Raw genomic sequence first — 26,344 nt, forward strand, 5'->3', positions numbered from 1 at the left:
ATTTTGGTATTTGCATGTGTATCATTTTTAGAGTGTAAGCTTCAGGAGGGAGGCAGGCCCATGCTCTGAGAGAGTAGGCTGGGAGTGCTAGATTTTCTCCAGAGTTAGACATCATCAAGTATCTGCCTTGCAATGGTCCTGTTTGTGTAAGTTCTACTGAATGAACCAATAAGTCCCCAACCCATGACATATTTTGTGCTCATGATAGTACCTTCTGTGAATTTATAAACTCTTCTCCAAATCCTTCTAAAACATTATACTAGTGTTAATGAAATTAAAACCCTATATAAAGTTTAAGGTAGACTGTTATTTTAAAAGAAAATTAGAATCTGTTATTCACTGGTTGGTGAAAGTAGAAACCTATACTACAGTTACAGAAAGTAAAAGTCTTTTTTCTTCCAAAATTATTCACATACATATCTAAAACTAAATGAGCAAATGTTTTCTTTTAAAGCATTGGCATCCCCAGAAAGAAGTTACTGTTTAATTCTTCTGCTTTTATACATAGGCAAGATATTAATAACTGATTTTTTAAAATTTGGTACTGGGGATTGAAACCAGGGATTTGCATATGCTAGGCAAATGCTCTGCCACTGAATTACACCTCTAGCCTTTTTTGTTTTGGACAGAGTCTTGTTAAGTTGCCAAGGCTGGCCTCAAACTTGAGATTCTCCTGCCTTGGGCTTCCAAACAGCTGCAATTACAGTTGTCCTCCACTGTACCCAACTTAATTTTTTTTTTTAAAGATTAATGTTGTCTTATTTATATTTTAAGGGTTGATTATTTTCTCATTTTATTATTAAAATATCGTTTTTACATTTTTGCTTCTTTTTGTTGCTGTTGTATTGTTTTCGTGTTGCTGAGGATTGAACCCAGAGGCATTCTACCTCTGAGTTATACCCCTAGCCCTATTTTTATTTTTTATTTCGAAATGGGTTTTACTAAGCTGATGCAGTCTCACTGAGTTGCTAAAGCAAGCTTCAAAACTGCGATTCTCCTGTCTCAGCTTTCCAAATACTGGGATTATAGGTGTATGCCACCAAAACCCACTGTGTTTTTGCTACCAATATAAATCACAAATGGTCTTTTTGGTCACCTACACCCCATTCTTTGTATCTGGCACAATATTATATAAATGACTAGTACTTATTAGGTTAACTTAACAGTTTACCAACAGTGATCATGTGAAAGTTTAGAAAGGATGTTCTTGTTATAAAGTTAGTGCTTCTTAGTGAGATATGAAATGCTAGGATTCTAGTCAGATAGAGAAAGATATGGAGAGAATGAATGACCATATATAAATACAAGCTTATATGGTACACACACACACACACACACACACACACACACACACACACAGTGTGATTTATCCTCAAAAATTAAAAATTTCCCATGACATTTCATACACATTATTTTAATTCTCTTTTAACAATTAGTAAAAGAAGTGGCATTCTGGCATTCTCATTTTAGAACTGGAGAAACAGTTTCAGAGTAGTTATGTGAATGTTCAAGTTGTTGGTACAGTTACAGGGCTAAGATTTAATTTAAACCTTCTACTTTCGTCTTCTACTGCTTCCTTCTTGCTTGTCAAACCTAAGTTCTATTGTTCATTCTGCACCCTGAACAAACTAAACTATTTCCTTCCCAGAGCCTTTGATGTTGCACTAGACTCTTCTCTAGTACCTGGAAAGCCCTTAGCCTAGAGCTCTACTTGTGGATGCTTCCTCTCATCTGAGGAAACATGCTTCAAATGTCTTCTTACAGTTTAGTTTGAAAGACGCCCTGTACACCTTGGTTTTTCCACTGAATTTTCTCTCTATTCCATTTATACAACATTATGTTTGCATTGTTGGCATATTTATTATTTAGATTTTTTTAGTAGGGGCTAAGCTCCAGATATGAGTTCTTGATTACTGTATATCTTTAACACCTAAAATAGTGATTGGAACATTGTAGGCACTCAGTAAGCATTGTTTCTTTTAAATCAGGAAGAGCTGGGTGTAATGGCACACACCCGTAATCCCAGCACTTGGGAAGCAAGACAGGAAAATCACAGGTTTGAGGCCAACCTCAACAATTTAGTGAGGCCCTGTTTCAAAATAAAATAGGGCTAGGGGTATAGTTCAGAGATATAACAGTACTGGATTTAATGTCTAATATCTGGAGAAGGTATGGGGGGAGAAGGCTGAGGGTAAGAGCTAAATGGAGAGAAAGAGAGAAAATAAGAACTAATGAGAATCTAGATAGAAGTCTCCAACTTCATTCTCAATGAACAAATTCTCATTTGTTCTTCATTCTCAATAAAAAAGTCTTCTATTGGAATAAGTTATATAATTAAAACCTGTATTCTTTTTAATTTCCTCATTTGAGATGCCAATATGTCACACTCCTTTTAGCTCTAAACTGCAGGACTCCAAAATTAAGGCTAAGTTGAGTAAAAAACATGAAAGCCTTCTGAGTTGCCCACTTAATGCTAAGAATTCACTTTGATGTAATTGGCAGGAGTTACTAGGAACTCTTAACACTGGAAACAAAGTACTAAATTACATACTTATAGTACTTCTCTAGATATAGTTAAAATTGTATAACATCGCCATCTAAACTTACATGCCAGAATGTATTTATTAGAATAGAGATGAGCTACAGCCAGAGGACAAGAGATGGTTGTCATGTTTGAAGGCTTCTCTTGAGGATAAATCCCATTATGTATGTATGTGTGTAAATATATACACATATAATTTTATCATAAAATGGTATGTAAATTATAACCTTGCTTCTATAAACCTTATCAGTTTGATAGAGGATAAGATGTGTTTATGTATCTCTCTGTAATTCATAGATTCCCAAAGTGAATGATACTACTCCTGGGTGGGGGAGGGGAGAGAACTGGATTCAGGGATGGATGACACTAGTCTTGGGTGCAAAGGGGGCCATTGAATAGAAATAAAGGATACTGAATAATTTTTTTCAGAAAAGGTTCAATAAGCCAATAAGTTTGGGAACCTCTGCTCTAGTTGGTCATCTTTGATATCAGTCTTAATGAAAATACTTCAGGGAATAAGTATCCTTTTTCTCTGGTATCACCTAAGACCTTGTACTTTGGAGAACTAATTTGGGATTCATTTTCTGTAGGGCTCTGAGACTCTGAACCTTATCTCTCTTTGGAGATTTTATAGTACTCTGAAATTGCTGGAACCTGAATTATACTATGGATATTTTCATTTTGCTAAGACCTTCAGTGAACCAATGTATACTGGCTCTGAAATTATAGGAATGTAAAAATACATACTAATGTGTTTAGTAAACTTGATGAAAACTTAGCCATTTAAGACATAATACTTGATTGTAATTTGTGGAAAAATTTATGTGTTTTATCTTTATATTCTAGTCCTAAAGAATATTCTTACATATAATAAAGAATTCCCATTTGATGTTCAGCCTGTCCCATTAAGGTAAAGTAAATAAATACTAATATTTGTCTTCTCATTTTATTATCTATTTTATGCTTTTTTTAGATATTTCTGTTTTTTTTTAATCAAACTGGGTATCATTGATATCATTAGTAGCAATGGTATCATTGATAGCAATATATCAACCTCTGTAAACAATTCTATTTGGGAATTGAATAAGGCTTTGCTAATATATTAAATGTTGTAGCTCACTATTTTTTCTGTACTTTTTCATGTAGAAGAATTTTAGCACCTGGTGAAGAAGAGAATTTGGAATTTGAAGAAGATGAAGAAGAGGGTGGTGCTGGAGCAGGAGCTCTTGATTCTTTCCCTGCTAGAATTCCTGGTGGGTATCACTTATACAAAATATGCATTATTTAGTTTGAGGTCAAGGTGTTTGGAAATTTTTGGTACTTGCTAAAGGAGAATAAAACCTTTCTGGAGTCTATGCCAATCGTAGCAAATTTTCATGGTCATGCTGTCAGCCAGAGTTATTTTCTAAATATAGTGAGAAAATCTTTTATTGATTATGTCAGGATTTTTCTTTTTTTAAATTTTTTATTGGTACACTGTATTCATACATCATAATGGGATAAAAATAATACTTTTGTAGACATACATGCACACATCACCCAGTTAGCCCCTACCTGATCTCCACCCCGTTCCCTCCCTATCCCTCCTTCCCATGCTTGGCTTAGTGGTTGACATCTAGTATTATAGCATTTTATCCAATATTAACGTTGATAATCTCACATAACAGTTTCATTTGTCTGATACCAAGCTTTTGATGACTTAAAGATAACATTTCAACATTTCTTTTTGCTTTCTTTCTTACCAGAGAATATTTCTTTCTTTTTCTTTTTTAAGGTGAAACTATCCTTTATTTATTTATTTATTTATTTATTTATTTATTTATTTATTTTTCACAAAAAATCTATCCTAATATGGAATATTGACTCTAGATACCCAAAAAGATCTCAAAAAAGAACAAAGTTAGAAGATGTATATTTTCTGATTTCAAATGTTATAAAGCTACAATAATTGAAACAGTGTAGTACTGTTATAAAGGCAGATAATATAAACCATTGGAGTTAAATAAAAGCCTAGAGATAAATTCTTCCATATATTGTCAAGTTATTTTTGACAAGGTTTCCACGAACATTTGGTGAAGGAAATACTAATCTTTTAACTAAATATTGTTGAAAAATAATAATTACATGAAAAAGAATAAAATTGGACCCTTACCTAACACCATATACAAATATTACCTTACCTAACACCATATACAAATATTAACTCAAAATAGATAAAAGACCTAAATATAAATCTTAAGACTATAAACTTTTAGAAGAAAATCTGGGTCATAAAACCTCACAACTTTGAAATTGGCAGTGATTTCTTGGATATGATTTCAATGGCACAGGCAACAGAAGGGTAAACAAACTCCCTAGAAAATAAAAACATATTGTATATCCAAAGACAATGTAAACAGAGTTAAAAATTACTGATAGAATGGGATAAAAAATTTCCAAATGCTATATCTGAAGGTATATTAGTATTCCAACTAGATATCCTAAGAATTAGCAACAATAAAAGCAAACAAACAATTTAGAGATAGGTAAAAGACTAACATAAATAATGAATCTCCACAGATAACCAATCTTAGTTGTCTGTTGGATGGAAAACCTTGTTTCTCTGGTTCTGGTGTGTGTTACCTATTTCTTCTTTGTAGTTAATCTCTTTGAGTATTTTCTCTAGTGCTGGTTTTGAAGACATAAATTCCTTCAGTTTCTGCTTTTCATGGAAGCTTCTTATTTCCCCATCTAATTTGATAGAAAGTTTTGCTGGGTAGGAAATTTTTGGCTGGAAGTTGTTTTCTTTTAGAGTTTGGAATATGTTACTCCAAGCCCTTCTGGCTCTCATGACTTGGTTTGGGAAGTCTGGAGTGATTCTAATTGGTTTGCCACTGAATGTCACTTGGCCCTTTGTTTTTGTTGTCTTTAAAATTCTCTGCTTGGCTTCCACATTGGTCATTTTGACAATTATGTGGCGTGGGGATCCTCTTCTCCGATCCTGTCTAAAGGGAGTTCTATAAGTTTCCTGGACCTGTGTATCGACCTCTTGCTCTGTTTGGAAAATTTTCCGCTATTACTTCTTTGAAGATATTACTGATCCCTTTGGTTTCACCTTATTTTCCCTCCTCTATTCCAATTATTCTTAGGTTAGCTCTCTTAAAATGGGCCCATATTTCTTCAATGTCAGATTCCTGCTGTTGGATTTTTTTTTTCTAAATTAGAAACTATGCGTTCATTTTTTAAATGATCTTCTTCTAAGAGCAAGATTCTATTCTCCATGTGGTCTAGTCGGTTGCTTGTACTTTGAATTGAGGCCTTTACTTCATTAATTGCATCCTTTATCTCTTTTTGGCTCTCTCTGAATTCTTTTCGAAACACCTCTATTATTTCTACAGTTATTTTCCTGATTTGATCTTCTAGAAATCTCTGAATTTCTGTTTTATCGGGTTCTGATGTTGTGGGGTTGTGGGCATTCATTGCTCCATTGTTATTCCTCTTTCCCATGATTTAGGAAGTTTGTGCCTTCTCTGAGTTCTTCCCTTGGGTCACTACGTCTTTACTTAAGGTGCTCTGGATACTCACTGTTGTTGAGTGCGCAGATGAAGCTGGAGTGGACTTGGTAAATTCGCTGCTGCTGCCGCCGGTGGCAATATGGCGCCGCTGCCACGCCCTCGGCTGTGAGGCTGGTGTATTTCTTCTCTGGTTTTGAGCTCCGCTCTGAGTCCCTGCAGGGTGTGCTGAGCCCAGCCCCTGGGAGCTTTAGATGTTCCCTGCGCCGAGAAATCTGCTGAATTCCTCCCAGCTGATCCTCAGAGGCTCAACTTGGCTCGCTGTCTGCCACTCCTCTCTGGAGCCTGGTGGGCTGTTGAGTGCTTTGGTCGGAGCGTCCGCTGAGCTCGCCGCTGCCGCCCGTAGTAAGGCACTGCTGCCGCGTCCTCGGGCATGAGGCCGGCGTATCTCCTCTGTGGCTCTGAGCTCCGTTCTGAGTCCCCCTCCTCTCTGGGGCCTGGTGCTGCAGGGAAGATGGCGCCTGCCGCTTCGTGCCGCAGCTCCAGCCGCAGCACTGCAGTCTGGTTTCTTTCTGGTGTCTCGTTTTTCCAGCCCTCTTTTTCTCTGTCCCTTGTAATTACATTTTTTGTTTCTCTACTGATGGTGTTTTCTGGCTATTCAAGGCACCGATTTTGTGGTAATAGAGATTGGTTGTTAGCAGGGCTCATAAGCCCCATTTTTCTCCGTCGCAGTCTTTCTGGAAGTCTCCATGTCAGGATTTTTCAAACCACCCACATGTTTAGAGATTCACTAGGAGGACTCACAGGGCTCAGCATATAATTGTACTCACAGCTATGAGTTACAACAGAATAAGAACAAAATGAGCAAAGGAAAAATCACATGGGTGAAATCTGTAGGAAACCGGGTACAAGCTTCCAAGTGTCCACTCCCAGCAGAATCACACAGGTTATACTGACTTAAATCCCCTAACATCCTAGTTGTGAGGATGGATGTGAATGTGAATGTCTATTGGGGAAGCTAATTAGAGATTCAGTGCACAAGGCTTTTATTGGGGACTAATCTTCACTTGGGCAACCTCTGCCTACCATGTGCCAAAATTCCTGACTCCAGAAACAAACAGGTATTCATCACAAACCATATTGTTTGCATAAACAGTTTAGGCATAGTAACTCCTGGGATTAATGGGAATCCTCAAATCCAAGTTCCTAGATCACATCCACAGGCCAACCTTGTTAGCAGGTTTTCTGGAATAACCTTCTCAGGCCTCAGGTGTTTTCTTTTCTGTATATTATCATTAAATCCTTCTTTAATAATCAAGTCCTGGTTGTTAAAACTATACCCAGAGGTAACACATACTGAACAGTTGCCCTCATCTTGTTTGAAGTAAATAAAGAATATACAAGCTTTTTTTTTATTTATGGAAGACCTTGATGAGTATCTTTCCTCTCTAAATATACCCTAGCACCCCGTGTACATTTTTTGGCCTCTTCCCGTTGCTATCTTACTTTGTTCTATTACTATATAATGTACAGTTTTTATTCCTGGCAAACTAGTTTACAAAATACAGCAATATGTTGCAATATTTTGATTCATTCTACAGTATAGCTAAATATAATGTGTTTATCTTCTAGATAACTCATAATTAACTGAATCATCCAGTAATTTTAATATTCCTTGGAAGAAGGCATTTGAAGTATAAACAATATAGGCTTGGTTAATCATGGACCTGTGCTTTTGTGTACAAAACCATGGGAGCAGATTGAGTTGAATGGCTCTGCCCCTGTTTATTAATAAAATGATATAGTGGCTAACTCATAGGGTTACTATCAAAATTGAATAAACTACCACATATAAAGTATTTGGTACAATACTTTTCATCTCTTTAGTTATAGCAGTATGCTTTACTTTCACCATCATCATTTCTAAGTGAGGATAATAGTACATACAACATAGGTTTATTGGAAGAATTACAAGCATTATAGATGGTAACTTTCATTGTTAATAATGTTTCTGTGGTAAAAGAGCATTATTTCCAATCTATTTGGCTTTCTGAAGAGAGAGCTATATATTTTTCTTGCCTTTGTCATATTTGTAGGGAATTTCAAGATTCCTGAGACGGAGAGGTAAATAGAATATGCTAAATTTGCTAAATTTTTTGGTAATTTTTATTCCCTTTTCAAACCTCAACTGTAAGTGGCTTCTAATTCTGCAATATCTGATTCAGTGGTGTGCTCACTTGCTATACTTCAGGAGCAAGAAGATCTTTGAAACAGATGATGTAGGTTATGAAATAGATTAAGGTATTTCTGGGGTTTGGGTTGCAGAATTAGAACTTCTGTAAATTAAATCAATTTTTTCTGAGAGATTAAGCCCAAAGTGAATAATTTTTGTATTCTGTTACAGCAGCTTGATATTTCATTTCAGAGATACAGAAAGCTCACTGGAGCCTTCTATTCCCTGAGAATTTTTCTTCTTTTTCCTGAAAGTAAGAAAAAAGACATGTTATTTAATTGGCTATATTTGGTTTGGGTTCATATTGTACAGGGACTGTGCTATTGAAAAATAACTTATAAAATTATATTAATTGAAAATGTCATTGAAATAGCAAGAAGATATTTAACCTTTAACTTAATTGTAGAGCAGGAAATAATTTATTTTCTTACCATTTGGACACAGTATGTCAATGATGACTAGGCTATTGAGTATGCATTATGGCAGGATGAATCTAAAAATTTAACTTTTGTTTTTTTGTGTGTGTTACTGGGGTTCCTGGAAGCCCTTCTACCTCGGGGCTACACTCCCAGACCTATTTTTACATTTTCATTTTGGAAACAGGGTCTCCTAAGCCAGCGCGCGGCTGGCTTCGAACCTGCGCGATCCTCCTGTCTCCGCCTCCCAAGCGCAGGGATTACAAGCGTGCGCCACCACGCCCAGCATAAAATTTAACTTTTTTAAATTACCATTATTATGTAGTTTACATGATTTTAAGTTTGTTGTGACCTTTTAAATCAGGTTTATTAAGATATCACACATATGAAGCCATCTTATTGATTGATTGATTGATTGATTCATTGATTGTACTGGGGGTTGAGCCCAGGCATTCTACCTCTGAGCTATACCCCTAGCCCTATTTCATGTTTTATTTTGAAACAGGATCTCACTGAGTTACTGAGGGTCTTGCTAAGTTGCTGGTGCTGACCTTGAACCTGTGATCCTCCTGTCTCAGTCTCCCAAGTATATGAGTTTTGGCAAAAACATATGGTAACCATAATCACTGTAAAGTTATAAGATGAGGTATAATATGTGAATATGATATGACCAAGAGTAGTTCCCATTTAAAACTAAAAATTAATTTTTATCCAACCTTTTTTGAAAAGAATAAAGTTAAAGTCGTTAAACTTAGTTTACCTTCCTTGATATTAATCTCTTTTCCAAAACCTTTATGGCTTGTAAAGCAAAAAGAATACTTTCTGTTATGTAAGCGACTTAAACTTTTCTAAATGGAGTCTCTTGGTAGATTTTATGTATTTATTTATTTATTTATTTACTTTATTTAATTTATTTATTTTTGGTGGTACTGGGGATGGAACCCTTCTACCTCTGGGCTACACTCCCAGACCTCTTTTAAATTTTATTTGGAAACAGGGTCTCTTAAGCCAGAGAGGCTGGCTTCGAACCTTCGCAATCCTCCTGTCCCCGCCTCCCAAGTGCTGGATTACAAGCGTGCGTCACCATACCTGGCTGGTAGATTTTATTTAAATAGATATAATTTGCCAGGTGTGGTGGCGCACACTTGTAATCCCCGTGCTTGGGAGATTGAGACAGGAGGATTGCACAGGTTTGAAGCCAGCCTCAGCTACTTAGTGAGGCTCTCAGCAACTTAGTGAGACCTTGTTTCCAAATAAAATATAAAATAGGGCCGGGCGTGGTGGCGCACGCTTGTAATCCCCGCGCTTGGGAGGCGGAGACAGGAGGATCGAGCAGGTTCGAAGCCAGCCGCGCTGGTTTACGAGACCCTATCTTAAAATATAAAAAAATAGGTCTGGGAGTGTAGCCCGGAGGTAGAAGGGCTTTCAGGAACCCCAGTACCACCAAAAAAAAAAAAAAAAAAAAAAAAAAATATATATATATATATATATAATAGGTCTGGGAGCATAGCCTGGAGGTAGAAAGCCTCTGGGTTCCACCCCCAGTACCACACACAAAAATAAATAAATAAATAAATAAATATAATTTTAAAGACGAGTAATTAATCATAACCTGAGAATTCATTTACAGTATTGAATAGTAAATCTACTAAAATGATAAAGTGATATGAATTAAAATTTAGCTAGCTAAGTATAGTGTCATATACCTATAATTCCAGCTTCTTGGGAAGCTAAATAAAGCAGGAAGATCTCAAGTTCTAGACCAATCTGGATAACTTAGTGAAACTGTTTCAAAAAAATAAAATAAATAAAAAGAGGTGGGATGTAGTTCAGTGGTAGAGCACTTGCTGGGTTCAATTACTAGTACTGCACACACACAAACAAATCAAAATGAAATCTAAGACATTGTTTTCTATAAGAATTTTATAAACACATGTAAGAAGTAGAAAATTTTTTACTGCTCTTCCATCATTATTAGAGCATTCTTTCAAGGAAATGCAAAAGATATCTAGGAGCTGATTAGTGAATATCACTAACATGTACATTTAGACTACAGTTCCCAGAGTACTTTCTCTTCTTTCAAAGTCTCAAGGTCTCAGACTGAGCAGAATTATTGGAGCAAGAATTCCTTACCCAGGCATATATTTATGTTGAAAGGAAATGAAAATATCATTGGTTGTGTTCTGTAGTTCTCCGATCTGGTTTTCAGTAGTTTTAAAGTAATGGATTCTGTATCATTCTCAAGCCTAATCAGTTTGGGGAACTCAAGATTTTCTCTTATAATTTTTTTTTAAATCTATGAATCATTTCACTTGAAGTCAAGAGGTTTTTCTTCAGAGCTTTGCAGAAATTGGTCAGTAGGAAATATCTGTTAAGTAGGCTTCCTTCTATAGCAGTTCATCTAGTAAGCTCTCAGTAGCATCTGGCATTCTCACCTTTGAACCCATACCCCTGTCCTTGTTTGTTAACTAGCATCTCTATATGAAAACATGCCCACTGACTCCCCAGGCTTTGTGAATGTCTTTATTAAATTCCCCCTCCCAAATGTAATATGGGAGAACTTATTCAGCTGTGATCTGAGTCACACATTTCTAAAAATAGACAATATATATTTCTAGTAGCAGTCAGTAAAATAAAATAAGAGACAATATACTTACATAACATCCTTACAAACAAATTTAATCAAATATAATTTTCATTCAACAGACCTAAATCCATTATTATTTAAATGATAATGGCCCCTAGAATTTTTTTGAAATTTTTGTTGTTTCTTTGTTACTGGGGATTGAACCCTGAGGCATTCTACCTGTGAGCCTGTGAGCTACACTTTCAGCCTTTTTTTTTTTTTTTTTTTTGCAGTACTGGGGTTGGAACCCAGGGGGATTCTACCTCCGAGCTACACCCCCACACCTATTTTTTTTTTTTGAAGGGGAGTAAAAAGGTTTATTGGAAGCAGCAGGGAATGGGGCAAGGGTGGCTGAACACCCCAAAGGGGCTGGAACTCTGGGTCCAGCAGCTGCCTTCAGGACAATACTTGAGAGTAGCCCAAGCCGAATTTCCTTCAGGTGCAGGCTGCTTTCTTCCGGAGTCCACGCAATCTGCCAGAAGGGAATAGAGAAAAGTGGCCGAACACCCCATAGGGGCGGTCGGAACTCCGGGGTCCAGTAGCTGCCTTCAGGGTCACTACCCGAGTGTCGCCCGAGCCAAGTGCCCATCAGTTGCAAACTACTTTCTCCCAGAGTCCACGCGATCTGCCAGAAAAGAGGTACAGGTCACCCCTAGGGGCCTGGTCAGCCATGATGTCCAGCAGAGACCTTCAGGTCACTACTCGAGAGTCGCCCGAGCCATGTGCCCTCAGATGCACTCTGCCTTCTCTCAGTGCCAACACGACCTGTGAGAGAGAGAACAGCTCCCCAAAAGGGGAGGGGGTCCCGAGTGGGAAGTCCCCCCTATTTTTTATTCTTTATTTTGAAACAGGGTCTCATTGAGTTGCAAAGGGCATCACTAAGTAGCTGAGGCTGTCCACAAACAGCAACCCTCCTGTCTCAGCCTCCCAAATGCTGGGATTACAAGCGTGTGCCACCATGTCCAGATTCTTATTTTATTTTTTATTTTGCAACAGAGTCTCACTAAGTTGCTGAGGTCCTTACCACGTTACTAAAGATGCCTTTGAACCTGCTATCCTCCCGTTTTAGCCTCCCAAGTACTAGGATTACAGGTATGCCATCCCCATGCCCAGCTTCAAACTTTTAAAATAATTTAAAATGATTTAGACGGTTTATAATTTTAAATTTTTTCTCTTGAAGGATTAGAGCAGTTTTTCAATTGCTAATTAGTTGCTGGCTAAAAGAATTGTATATGTATTTTCTTCTTCTTTTCCTTGTTTGTTTTGTACTGTGGAGTCTATCTCCAAGCTATTCCTCAGCCCTATTTTATTTTATTATTATTATTTTTTTGTGTGTGTGTGGTACTGGGGATGGAACCCTTCTACCTCCAGGCTACACTCCCAGACCTATTTTATATTTTTATTTAGAAACAGGGTCTCTTAAGCCAGTGAGGCTGGCTTTGAACCTGCGCAATCCTCCTATCTCCGCCTCCCAAGCACAGGGATTACAAGCATGCACCACCACTCCCGGCTATTTTATTATTTTGAATCAGGGCCTTGTTAAATTGCTGAGAGTCTTGCTAAGTTGCTGAAGCTGGCCTCTAACCTGTGATTTTTTTTTTCATCTTCCCAAACACAGGGATTATAGGCACATGCCTCCATGTCCAGCTCCTTTGTGTAGATTTTATATTTTTATATAGTTTATATCTTTTAGTTGAATTTAGCAATTCAGAGAGATAATGCTATCTCTATAGTCTTTTGTCGTTTTTTTCCTGTACTGGGATTGAATCCAGGGACATTCTACCTTTGAGCTAAACCCCAGACCTCCTCTGTTTTGTAATTTTTTACTTTGAAACAGGGTCTCACTAAGTTGTGGAGGGCCTCTCCGAGTAGATGAGGCTGGTTGCAAACCTGTGATCTTCCTGTATCAGCCTCCCAGGTCCTGGGATTACAAGCTTACGCCACCACACCTAGCTGTGTTTTATCTATATGTAATTCAAATTGCAAAAATTTCCTATTGCTAGATTTTCAACTTGCTAGACATTTCATGTTACTTACCATCTACCAAATATGACTAGTTTGAATAATTTTACTCTCTTTAAATGTTAAAAATTATCTAAAAATAATACAAAGTATTATCATATATATCCTTTTTATTGCATTTTGGTATCACAAAGAAATATGCACCAAAAAAATTGGGGTTACAGAATCTGAATTGATAGTGCCAGATATCTAAATTTAATAAAAGTTTGACAAATCTAAAGCAACAAGGGCTTCCAGAGAATCCAGCGAAGAAGCAGCAGAATCCTATGACACTAGAGACTACAGACCATTGTCAAAAGCATTCCACTTTCTCTCCATGCTTGACAAAGACCTGACTACCCAGATGGCCCATCCAGATCCTTTAGCTGCAGCTGAATTCTTCTCTGCCGGCAGGGACACAAGCGCACTTGGCAAGACTGTGAGTTAACCAGCCATCCCAGAAGGAGACTGCCCTGTGCAGCCACAGGAATTTGTGTGGCAATAAATGGTCTATGTCTTTGCAAATCATACCTGAGGAGGTGGGAGTGGGGGCTATAGTCAGACACACAGCAGAAATGAGAATTAGCAGATAGCTCCTATGGACATTTGGTGGGAGGAACCTACACTCAGAGTTCACTTTATTCTTACTGGGTCTGCAGTGATCACCACAGGACAGCCAGTCATGGTGTCTGTGGGGTGGAATAATCTAACCTACGGAGTTGTAGGCTTGGAAAGCTTTTCTACCTGGCCATATTTGGGCCATACAAGAAGCAATGCCAAAGGCAAACAAGACATGATTGCAGCTGCCAGAGGAGCAGTGGTGTCCCTGGAGCTAAGTCACTGAGCCACCCAAGCCCCAAGCTTAGAATTGTACAGTCTCTCCCTGCCAGAACATAGGCCTTGAAATCAGGGAGTTCAGGGGCTGGCAGGGGCTCATGTGAGCACAGCTACAGGCTGGGAACTCAATACTCTCCCAGCAGAGTTTATGCTTGGCATGTATGCATGCCAGTGACTGACAGTTTTCCACGTTATCGTAACCAGCTGGTAAGCAGTGTTCTTCCTGGGTCATCAAAGGTCGGTGAGCCAGGCCACAAGCTCAGAACATGGCGGTCTCTCGCCCTGCTGAGCTTAGGCCCATTGGTCATAGAGGCCAAGGTCAGTACTCTGCAGAGTTTCATGGGCTCACAATCAGCATAGTACCTGTGGTATCTGTGAGGCATTAAATTCCAACCTGCATGCTGTAGGCTCTTAACAGAATATAATAGTCTCTAGCCCTATTGAGTTTGGGCCTGGAGAGCATGGTGGCCTGCAGCTAGTCAGATTCCTGTTTCCCTGCACTAAAAACTCTATCTAGTTAAAAAGGACAAACTCTATTTTTTTTAATATGAGACAGATTTGTAGATGCAAATATATATCCCCAGCATAGACATTATTATAAAGGGATACAAAAGATACAGGACTCATACACAAAAAGGAAGATGCCAAGAAAACCGAAATACAAACCTGAGAACTCTAAAAATAGGAGAATGAAGAACAGCGAGGAAACAATAAATTCCCACAACAAGAGAGGTCACCAATAATGATATGTGGGAAATGCCAGAAGGGGAATTTTGAATTTTGATCTCAATATGATCAAATACCTCAAAGAAAATGTACAGGAAATGAAAGAGCATATCAAAAGAAAAATTGAAGTCCTATGACAGAACCAAAATGAGACTTTGAGCAAAATGAAGGAGTCAATAAATGAATTAAAGACTGCAGTAGAAACTACCTCTGGAAAGCTAGACCATATGGAAAACAGAATATCACTCTTGGAAGACAGTTCATTCAAAACTGAAAATATAATCAACAATATAGAGAAAACAGTACATTCAAGAAATATGAGACAAGCCGTGCATGGTGGCACAGGCTTGTAATCCCCATGCTTGGGAGGCTGAGATAGGAGAATCGCACAGGTTCAAAGCCAGCCTCAGCTACTTAGTGAGGCTCTCAGCAACTTAGACCCCGTTTCCAAATAAAGTATAAAATATGTCTGGGAGTATAGCCCAGAGGTAGAAAGCCTCTGGGTTCCACCCCCAGTACCACCACCAAAAAAAGAAAGAAAGAAAGAAAGAAAAAATATAGGACAATGTGAAACAGCCTAACCTAACTTACAGATAAAAAGCCTTGAGGAAGGACTAGAAGCACAAACCAAGGGTATCATATACCTCTTCAGAGAAATCATTTTAGAGAGGTTCTTAAATATAGAAAAGACTTGGACATCCATGTACAGGAGATATTCAGAACATCACTTAGACATGATCAAAAAGGAACTTTTTCATGTCATGTAATAATAAAAATGACTAACATTGAAGCCAAGGAAAGAACCCTAAAAGTAGGAAGAACAAAAGATCAGGTGACATTCCGGGGCAAAACAATAAAAATGATTATAGACTTCTCAACCTAAGCCCATGAAAGCCAGGAGGTGCTGGTATGATATACTTCAGACCCTGGAAGAAAATATCTTCCAACTAAGACTGCTCTATCCAACAAAAATATTCAAAATCAATGGAGAAATAAAAACATTTCAAGATTAGCAGAAACCAAGACAATTTCTGACTACCAAGCCTACAGTAGAGAAAATACTTAAAGAAATAAAACAAAAAGAAGCAAATACCAGAACCAGAATTGAGTGAACTCCACCAGATGGGAAACTGTAAAAGAGAAATAACACTATAAACAGAGCATAGAACTCAGAATGACAGGAAACAAAAATATCTTAATAACACTGAATTTCAGAGGTCTTTTCTCACAGCTAAAAGACATAAACTGGCAATGTGGATTAAAAAACATAATCCACCTATGTGCTGCATGCAAGAAACTCACAGCCAAAGATATCCAGATGTTAAAGGTGAAAGGATGGAAAAAGTTATACCATATAAACAGACTGAAAACAACCAGGGGTAGCAATGTTTATATTCAACAAAGTAGACTTTAAAACACATCAGAAGAGACAGCGTGGATCACTTCTTAGCAATAAAAGGAACAATCTAACAAGAAGATATAATGATAGTAAACATTTATGTCCCAAATGTGGGTGCACCCACTTTTGTAAAACAAACTCTTGGGACATCAGGTCTCAAATAATAAAATAATATCAGGAGGCTCCAACAGAACCACTCACACCACTAGATCAATCTTGCAGGCAAAAGATGAACAAAGACTCTTCATACCTAAAAAACACTATAAACTAAATGGACCTAATAGACATGCACAGAATTTTGCATCCAACAGCAGCTGAATATGCATTCTAACCACCTGTTCCCAGAACCTTCCCCAAAATAGATCACATCCAGGGAACAAAGTAAGTACCAGCATATTTTAAAAATGTAATATAATCCCCTGCATTTCAGATCACAACAGAATGAAAGAAATGAACACAAAGACCAAAATAATTACATATATACATGAAGATTGAATTATATACTCTTGAATGAGGACTAGATCAGAGAAGAAGCAAGGGGAGAAATAAAAAATTCCTAGAATTGAATGAAAATAAAGATACCATGTAAAAAATCTCTGGGACCGTTTGAAGGTGGTGTTAAGAGGAAAAGTTATAGCACTGAGTGTACACATGAGAATAACAGTTACCAAATAAACAATCTAATGACACACCTCAAAGACTTAGAAAAACAGGAACAGCCTAATCCCCAATCCAGTAGAAAGCAGGAGATAATTAAAAGCAGAGCAGAAATCAATGAAATAGAGAACAACAAAATCAATAGAAAGCATCAACAAAACAAAAAGCTGGTTCTTTGAAAAGAATAACAAGATTGTCAGATCCCTAGCCAATCTAACCAAAAGGAAGAGAGAATTAACTAAAGGTATTAAAATCAGAAATGAAAAAGGAGACATCACCACAGACAATGAGCAAATCCAGAGGACCATAAAAAACTATTTTGAAAATTTACACTGGGTGAGGTGGTGCATGCTTTTAATCCCAGTATTTGGGAGGCTGAGACAGGAGGATCACACGTTCATGGCAAGTCTCAGCTATTTAGTGAGGCCCACCACAACTTCATGAGACCTTGTTTCAAAGTAAGGAATAAAAAAATGGGACTGGGGGTATAGCTTGGAGATAGAATGCCCCTAGGTTCAATCCCTTGTACTCCAAAAAGAATTTATTCCATAAAATGGAAAAATTGGTTATGTATGTCACTGTCATATGATTTACATTATAATGTAAGGCTATAATGAGCCAATAAAGGCACATTAAAAAAATAAACACATAGATATAGCCAGATATAGATTTTGGTGCTTATTCTACATTTTGAATACCCAGTTAAATTTTATCCTAAAAGTATGAGTAAAAAAGTACTCTTGTTTTTGACATTTAATTTATAAAACACTATTGGAAATTAAGAACCAACTCACTTCTCTTTGCAATGCACATGCCTGTGACAATCATGTGTACAATATCATATAACAATCAAACAAATGAAATTATTTAATAAGCAAACGTAGATCACAGTCTTTTCAAAAGATATAATCTTTGGTAATTTTCTAAGAAGTCATTGCCTCTTTTGGGGGCTCCAGATAATGGAGGGGAAACCTCAGCAAAGCTAGAATGGAAGGGTAGGAGAGGAAGAAGTCTGAGGTTGATTAATGGAGGAGCTACATTCGAATATGTGTAAAAGTGGTGTGAATGTTGCATGGTCAACCTGTACACTCATTATTGAGAGGGGGTAAAAGGGGAAACCAGGGCAGGCAGCACCAAGCACTGTCTGAATGTATGCCATTTTTAATATGGTCCACATAATATCAGGTTATGTTTTGGTAGTACTGGGGTTGGAACCCAGGGGCATTCTACCCCCAAGCTACACCCCAGCCCTATTTTTTATTCTTTATTTTGAAACAGGGTCTCACTGAGTTGCAAAGGGCCTCATTAAGTAGTAGCTGAGGCTGTCCGTGAACCACGATTCTACTGTATCGGCCTCTCAAGTGCTGGGCTTATCCCATCACTTTAGATAGTAGTTTCCATTTGGTAGAAAAAAAAAAAAAGCATAGTAGGAATTGTTTTATAATAAAGTTATTTAAAAAGTGAAAAAAGAAGTCATTGCCTCTTTTATGTTCTGATCTAGGCAGTGATATACTACTGCTTTGTAACAAAGATCATATCATTTCCAATTTTCAACTACAAGAAAAAGTCTTCTTTATGGTATGATGTGTGCTGTAGACAACAGTGATTTTTTTTTCCATGTATTGGAGATTGACCCCAGAGCATTCTACCTCCAGCCTGTACTCCCATCCCTTTTTAGTTTTTATTTTGAAACAAGGTCTTGCTGGTTGCTCAGAGTCTCGCTAAGTATCTGAGGCTGATCTTGAAATCTGTGATCCTCCTGTGTCAGCCTCCCAAATGCTGTGATTACAAGCATGCACGACCATGCCTGGCACAAAAGTGATTTTAAAAAAAAAGCAAAAATAAAGAAAGACAGTTCTTATCTTTTTTTTATTTTTATTTTTTATTTTTTTGGTGGTACTGGGGTTCCTGGAAGCCCTTCTACCTCCGGGCTACACTCCCAGACCTATTTTTTACATTTTTATTTGGAAACAGGGTCTCCTAAGCCAGCGCGTGGCTTCGAACCTGCATGATCCTCCTGTCTCTGCCTCCCAAGCGCGGGGATTACAAGCATGTGCCACCACGCCCGGCTAAAGACAGGTCTTAAATGGCTCCTCTGATGTCTGTTTCACATCTCTCCAGCCTCTTTATTCCTTGGATGTTTTTTCATCATCACTGGCTACGGAGAGAACTATTGAGTGTGAAACTAATTGCTCGGATCTTCATTTTTCTTAACCTCTTAGTGAAGTTATAGATAACAGATGGGGAGCTACCAATGCTCCTCTACTGTTCTCTACCAGCTGCAGGAGGGAGAATGGCACTACTTGCTGGACGTGTGGTGGTGTTCTGAAGACTCGGATGCTAGGCAGAGGCCTCCCCATGGTGGCAGTGGCTGTAACATACTTGGTTGAGAGCTTCATTGTTGCTAGATTAGATACTTTTACATGGTTTTAAAAACATTTTTAATGAACTTGTCTTTGTAGAACAAATTTAGCCATTAGCCAAAGCTGCCTTCATAAATTGTTTTCCTCAAAGTATGATAGAATAGAGCAACGTGGGTTTTCAGCCTAGAGACAACCTAGTAATAAATAGTTTCCATTATCAAGATAGACTTTTTTGTTTCTCCTGTTGGAGTAAGCTTCAGAACCTAAACCTTATAGTCCATTGTCATTACCTTACCAGACTTTGTAGGCTTAGGCTCAGAATCTTCCTCTCCCAGTTATATATCTTTTCATCAGAAATCACACTGAGTTGAACTTTCTCCAGCTCTCCCTGACACTACTGGAGCATGCTTGCTCTGAATGGTGGTGTATAAGAGAAGGTTTGGGTAAATAAATCAGAAAAAATCATTAGCCTGTTCTCTGTATAATATAGAGCTCACCAACTACCAGTGGTTGCCTGTATCTTGCACTAAAAAAAAAAATGAGCCCACCCAAATGAACATGTCCTGCTGCTCACTGCTGTGTGAATCATGTTGCTGTCAGGGCTGCTCAGTCTCTTATCCCTGTGAACACACTTTGCTCACTGCACCAAGTTCAAATGGCATTAATATTTTTTCTTTTTTTGTGTGTGGTATTGTGGTTCTTGGAAACCCTTCTACCTCCGAGCTACACTCCCAGACCTATTTTTATACTTTTTTATTTGGAAACAGGGTCTATTAAACCAGCGCAGCTGGCTTCAAACCTGCGCAATCCTCCTGTTTCTGCCTCCCAAGCACGGGGATTACAAGCATGCGCCACCACGCCCGGCTAATATTTTCTTAATTGCTGTCTTGCATGGAGCTCCTCGTGACAACTCAGGGCCATCAGTGACATTCCACAGAATCTGAGAAATTGTGGCATAGACTGCTATAGCTATATAGAGTCTTATATTTAAGAGCATGAGACAGAAATAGAGACCTCACAAAGATGTCCACATCTTAGTCTTTGGAACCTATAACTATGTTATGTTACATGTAAAAGGGACTTTGCAGGTGTGATTATGTTAACAACTTTGAGATGGGGAGTTCTACAGTTGACTTTTAGGCTTTATGAATGATTAAAAGATGGCTCATGGGGCATGCTGGTTAAAAGTGTGAACTCTGAAGCCAAACTGATGTGTAATTATGGATAAGTTACTTACCCATAATTTTCTATGCCTCCCTTTTCACCTCTGAAATTAACAGCACCTATTTTTAGGATTTGATGAATTAATATATAGAGGATATTAACATAGTGTCTGGCATATCACATATGCTTGTGAATATTGGGTATTTCTTATTTATGCAGCTCTTCTACATGGAAAATTATTATTTCTGATCCTTGCTCTAGATATGATAGCAAGTGATATATTTGGGAAAGCATAGTTTATACTGGATTAGGTAATATTATTTCTTTGCTTACCCCAGTTATAGTCTTTTAAGTTTTATGAATGTAATGGCTTGCTCTCACATTACTTTATATTTTGAATACGTTAATTATTCATTTAGAATCTTCGATTTAGCCAGGGTGGTGCACATTTGTATTCCCAGTACTTGGGAGACTGAGACAGGAGGATTACAGGCTCAAGACCAGCCTCAGCATCTTAGCAAGGCCCTCTGCAACTTAGTGAGACACTGTTCCAAAATAAGAAATAAAATAGGGCTGGGGGTATAACTCAGAGGTAGAATGCCCCTGGGTTGAATTTCCCACTATCAGACATGTACATAAAAATAAAAAAAGAAAGATCTTTCTTTTAATATGCTATCATATGATTTTATCCATGGTACACAAATATGCTGTTTTTCTCACCTTGGAGCTATGGAGGTTCTGGTAGTTATTTTAGTATTTTATCTTTTATTATTTCTTCATGCATTGATGTATATATTCTAGCCACATGTTTACTATAGTATAATAACCTCTACAACTGGAAAGTTCAATTATATAATAAAATATTTCTTCAACAAAGATCTATTGTGCAACAATACAAAACAATACAAAAACGAATAGCTATTCACATCCATCTTTAGGATGCTTATCTGAAAGTCAGCAAGCAATATAAAGTCAAAAGTACATTATTATGGCCAGAAATTTGCACAGTATGATGAGAAAGATGAGAAAGAGGCTGGGTGTGGTGCATACTTATAATTCTAGTACTTGGAAGGGGGAGACAGGGGGATTGCAGAGGTTTGAAGCCAGGCTCAGCAACTTAGTGAGACACTGTTTCCTGTTTCCATATATAAAATAGGTTTGGGAATATAGCCCAGAGGTAGAAAGCCCCTGGGTTCCATCCCTAGTAATACAAGAGAGAGAGAGAGACAGACAGACAGACACACACACACACACACACACACACACACACACACACAGACTGACTGAAGGAGCTCAGTAAATCTAGCCAGAAATAGGAATCACCAGGTATGTAGGAGTTGACCATTCGTTGATATAGCACATTAGAGTTCATTGTGAAACACCTTAATTAGACACCTTTCAATATAATCTGTGGTCTGAGTAACAGCTGACTTCATCATTGAGTGAGATGTTTTATACTCTACCATGTGTGTGTGTGTGTGTGTGTGTGTGTGTGTGTGTGTGTGTGTGTGTTGCTGGGGATTGAACCCAGAGGCATTCTACCTCTGAGCTATACCCCACCCCTATTTTTATTCTTTATTTTGAAACAGGGTCTCATTAAGTTGTGGAGGACCTTACTAAGTAGCCGAGGCTAGCCACAAACCTGGGATTATACTCTACCTTTAATTAGAGAAGAAATTAATTTCTTTTGGACTTGAAATCACTGCCTCCATATTACAGTGTTAGAAATACATTTAATAGTTACATTAATTCTTACTATATTGTCTCAGGCCCCCCCCCCAAATAAATGTAAAGAAGAAGGAAATATTGTCCCTGTCATTTCCATGGAAAAGTCTAGACAGTGACATGTTGAGGAACTGATTTACCCAAAGGTAAAAACAATTTTAATATTTTATTGGGAAAAACATTATAACATGAAAAAAGAATCTCCCACTGACTTTGAAAATTGGATAAGCAATCACCTTTAGACTGTCAAAAAATAAAGATGAAAAGACATATAAAAACTAACATTCTTAATATATAAAGAAATATTTAAATTGTGATAACAGAACAGAAACATGTTAGAAAATTGGGCCAGAGACAAGAACAGACAGTGCATACATACATACTCAAGATTTACAGCCGGGCGTGGTGGCGCACGCTTGTAATCCCCGCGCTTGGGAGGCGGAGACAGGAGGATCGCGCTGGTTCAGAGCCAGCCTCTCTGGCTTAAGAGACCCTCTTTCCACATAAAGTTAAAAAATAGGTCTGGGAGTGTAGCCCGGAGGTAGAAGGGCTTTCAGGAACCCCAGTACCACAAAAAAAAAAAAAAAAAAATTTACAAATACCACATTAAATATGTATAAAGATACCTCACTTTTAATACAAAAGCATTCAAGTTAAAACTACTATTGAATCTATGGGGAAATAAGTGCTCATTCATCATTAACAGGAGAGGAAAAATGGTACAGTCTCTTTGGAGGAGAATTCACCTATATATAACAACAACAACAACAAACAACAACAATAATAATAATAATATACATTTTCCCTTAGTGCAACACTCCCACTCCTAGAAATTGACTATGAATATACACCTCCAATAATATGGAAAAAAAAGCTTTCACATGCATCAGTTTCTCCATTCAGGTGTTTTTTGTAATAGTAAAATATTATAAATCTCATAATAGTAAAATATTATAAACCTCATAACTGCCACATGAAGATTGAGTAAACTGTGGTACATTAGATGTTGTAAAAATAATTTGGAAAATCTCCATGAACTATTGGAAAAATTTTTCAAAATATGTTGTTAAGTGAGCAAAATATATCAAAGTAGTTTACATTAGCAGATTAAAGAGAAAGATCCCATAATCTTGGTCGGTAGTGCAAAAAGTGTTTAAGTTATAAATTTATCTTATTTATTACGATGCTGGGGATTAAACCCAGGGATATTCTACCTCTGAACTCAACCCCTAGCCTGATTTTTTTTTTTAATTCTTGAAACAGGATCTCACTAGGTTGCAGAGGGTCTTACAAATTGCTGAGGCTGGCCAGGGACCTGCAACACTTCTGTCTTAGCCTCCCAAGTACTGAGATTCCAAGTGTGTACCACCACACCTGGGTTTATTTCCTACTTTTAAAAATCACTAGCAGAGCCCAGCATGGTGGTGCATGCTTGTGATTCCAGTACTTGGGAGGCTGAGACAGGAGGATCTGGGTTTGAAGCCAGCCTCAGATACTTAATGAGGCATTCTGCAACTTAATGAGGCCCTGTTTCAAAATAAAGAATAAAATATCAGGCTGGGGATGTAGCTCGGAGGTAGAATGCCACTGGATTCAATATCCAACACCACACACACACACACACACACACACACACACGAATAAAGGAAACCCAAAAGTTTGCTCTAATAGAAAAAGGAGCTCAACATTATTAATCTCTGGAGAAATGCACATTAAAACTTGATAGATTGGCTGGGCGTGGTGGCGCACACATATAATCCCAGCATTTGGGAGGCTGTGACAGGAGGATTGCAAATTTGCAGCCAGCCTCAGCTACTTGGTGAGGCCCTCTGCAACTTAATGAGACCCTGTTTCAAACTAAAAAATAAAAAATCGGGCTGGGAGTGTAACTTGGAGGTAGAATGCCCATGGGTTCCATCCCCAACACCACAAACAAACAAACAACTTGATAGATATCTCTCCACACCTAAATAGGCTAAATAAGGAAAATAAAATGGTAGTGAACATGTGAAGCAGCGGGAAGCTACTGCTTGTGCTAGGAATGAAAATTGACATAACCACCTTGAGAAACAGCTTGTGACTACATAGAAGGTGTGGAAGTAGCATGCCAGGTGACTTAGTAATTCATTTGTTTGAGAATTTGTGCTTAGGGCAACAGAATGTGTTTAGAGCAATATTTATAGCAGCTTTGTTAACAAAATCCCTAAACTTGAAGCAATTCAATGTCTATCCACCAAATAATGGATACATGAACTATAGTGTATGTATACAACCAACTATTACATTATAGTATGAACTTTTCTGCAGAAAAATTTAGATAAATATAGGTACTAATTTTTCAGAGAATTTTAGAGGTATTTCTTAACTCTGGAGTGCATCCCAAAGTTAAGAGCCCTTGCTCTCCAGTTGTAAGAGTCAGTCAAGACAGTTTCAAAGGTCTTGTACCATGTATTGTTTTAGAATTATCATTCTTAGTCCATGGAGGTCTGTTAATGTGGCAGTGGAATAAAGCCTCCATTGTTTCCCATTCCTAAATTTTCTGTGATATTTTCATATTTGTTTAAATTAGAAAATAAGAATTACAACACATTGTAAAACACTTTTTCATAGTGCTCTTAAAGTATAATTTCATATAACATTTATCCATATGAAATACACAGTTAAATGATTTTTGAAACATTTGTAAAGTTGTACATCCAGTCACCACAATTCAACTTTAGAACATTTCTGTCACCTTCCAAAATTCCTTCAAGCCTATTTTTGGTTAATCAAATAGTTCAGTTTTTAGTGTAGTAAACTGATTGCTTCACAAATATCTCATCATTAGAAGTAGGATAACACATTGTTGAATATGAACTTGAATTTTAACCAAAAGACTTTTTAAAGTGTCAGGTTCTGTTTGTACTTTGAGGTATTGTATATATACTAGATTAAAATCAACTTGTTTGCATCTGTTCACCACAGATGGTTTTTTTTTTTTTAAAAAAAAAGGCACACAGCATATAGCTGATTTCTTCCTTTATATGCTTTTCTTGGTAGGAGAGAATACAGTCATATATGAATATGTGTTTAGTTTTAAAAAATTTAATTGACATGTGGAAATAATTTAAATATACAAATTGTTCTTTATGTAGCATTCTTTATAGTACTACTTTGTGTGAGGGGTACTGGGGGTTGAACCCAGGGTTCTTATACCTCTGAGCTTTGCCGCTAGCCCTATTTTATTTTATTTATTTATTTTTATTTATTTATTTATTTTTTGCAGCCCTGGGATGGAACCTGAGGGATTCTACCTCCAAGCTACACCCCCAGTCCTATTTTTCAGTTTTATTTATTTATTTATTTATTTATTTAATTTTTTTGCGGGTCTGGGGATGGAACCCAGGGGCAATCGACCTCCAAGCTACACTCCCTACCCTATTTTTCTTATTTTTTGAAACAGAGTCTCACTGAGTTGCCAAGGGCTTTGCTAATTAGCTGAGGCTTTCTGCGAACCTTGGATCCTCTGGTATCCGCCTCCTGAATGCTGGGATTACAAACATGCGCCACTACACCTGGCTCCTATATTTTATTCTTGTGGCTTGTAACAGGGTCTCACTAAGTTGCTAAGGGCATCGCTAAGTTGCTGAGGCTGGCTTTGAACATGTAATCCTCCTGTCTCAGCTTGCCAAATATTAGAATTATAGGCGTATGCCAACATGCCCAGTTTGTTGTATTATTTTTGAGAGAATAAACCATACAGAATAGGATGAGTAGGAAATTAGACTCTAAAAATATTCAATCAAATAAGTAAGTAATTATAAATCATTTTGTTAGATGTAACTAAAGGAAAGAATGTGTTGATATCAACTCTGATATTAAATTTCTCAGATGTTAGGATAGTATAATAAATACTTTTTGTTCTTCCACTTCATATTGAGATATAAAGTAATATATGAAAGTATATAGGATTGTATATATTATGTGAGTATATTATACTATTATGTTGTATTTTATAATTGGGTTTCCTTGAGTGACTTGAATTTGTTGCATTGACTTTCATTGATGCAGTGTAATTATACATCTTAATGAGGCCAAAGTCATACGAGCATGCATGCACTTAGGTCTTGGTGTGATTGTATTCTAGTCCCACCTGCTCCCCGCCCTTCCCCATATATAAGAGTG

At 37.5% G+C, this 26,344-nt stretch overlaps 1 protein-coding gene across 1 annotated transcript in view; it reads left to right on the plus strand.

Annotated features, from left to right (window-relative positions):
• Positions 1-26,344, plus strand: part of AIDA (axin interactor, dorsalization associated) — a gene marked incomplete at its 3' end in the record, with an annotated part of 64,058 nt that overhangs the window by 30,819 nt on the left and 6,895 nt on the right. Inside the window, exons 5-6 of the mRNA XM_080698913.1 lie at positions 3,389-3,452; positions 3,689-3,795. Coding sequence (XP_080555039.1) covers positions 3,389-3,452; positions 3,689-3,795 — 171 coding nt within the window. The remainder of the gene's footprint in view (positions 1-3,388; positions 3,453-3,688; positions 3,796-26,344) is intronic.

The sequence above is a fragment of the Muscardinus avellanarius genome, assembly GCF_963383645.1.
Source record: "Muscardinus avellanarius genome assembly, chromosome: 7".
Lineage (NCBI taxonomy): Eukaryota > Metazoa > Chordata > Mammalia > Rodentia > Gliridae > Muscardinus > Muscardinus avellanarius.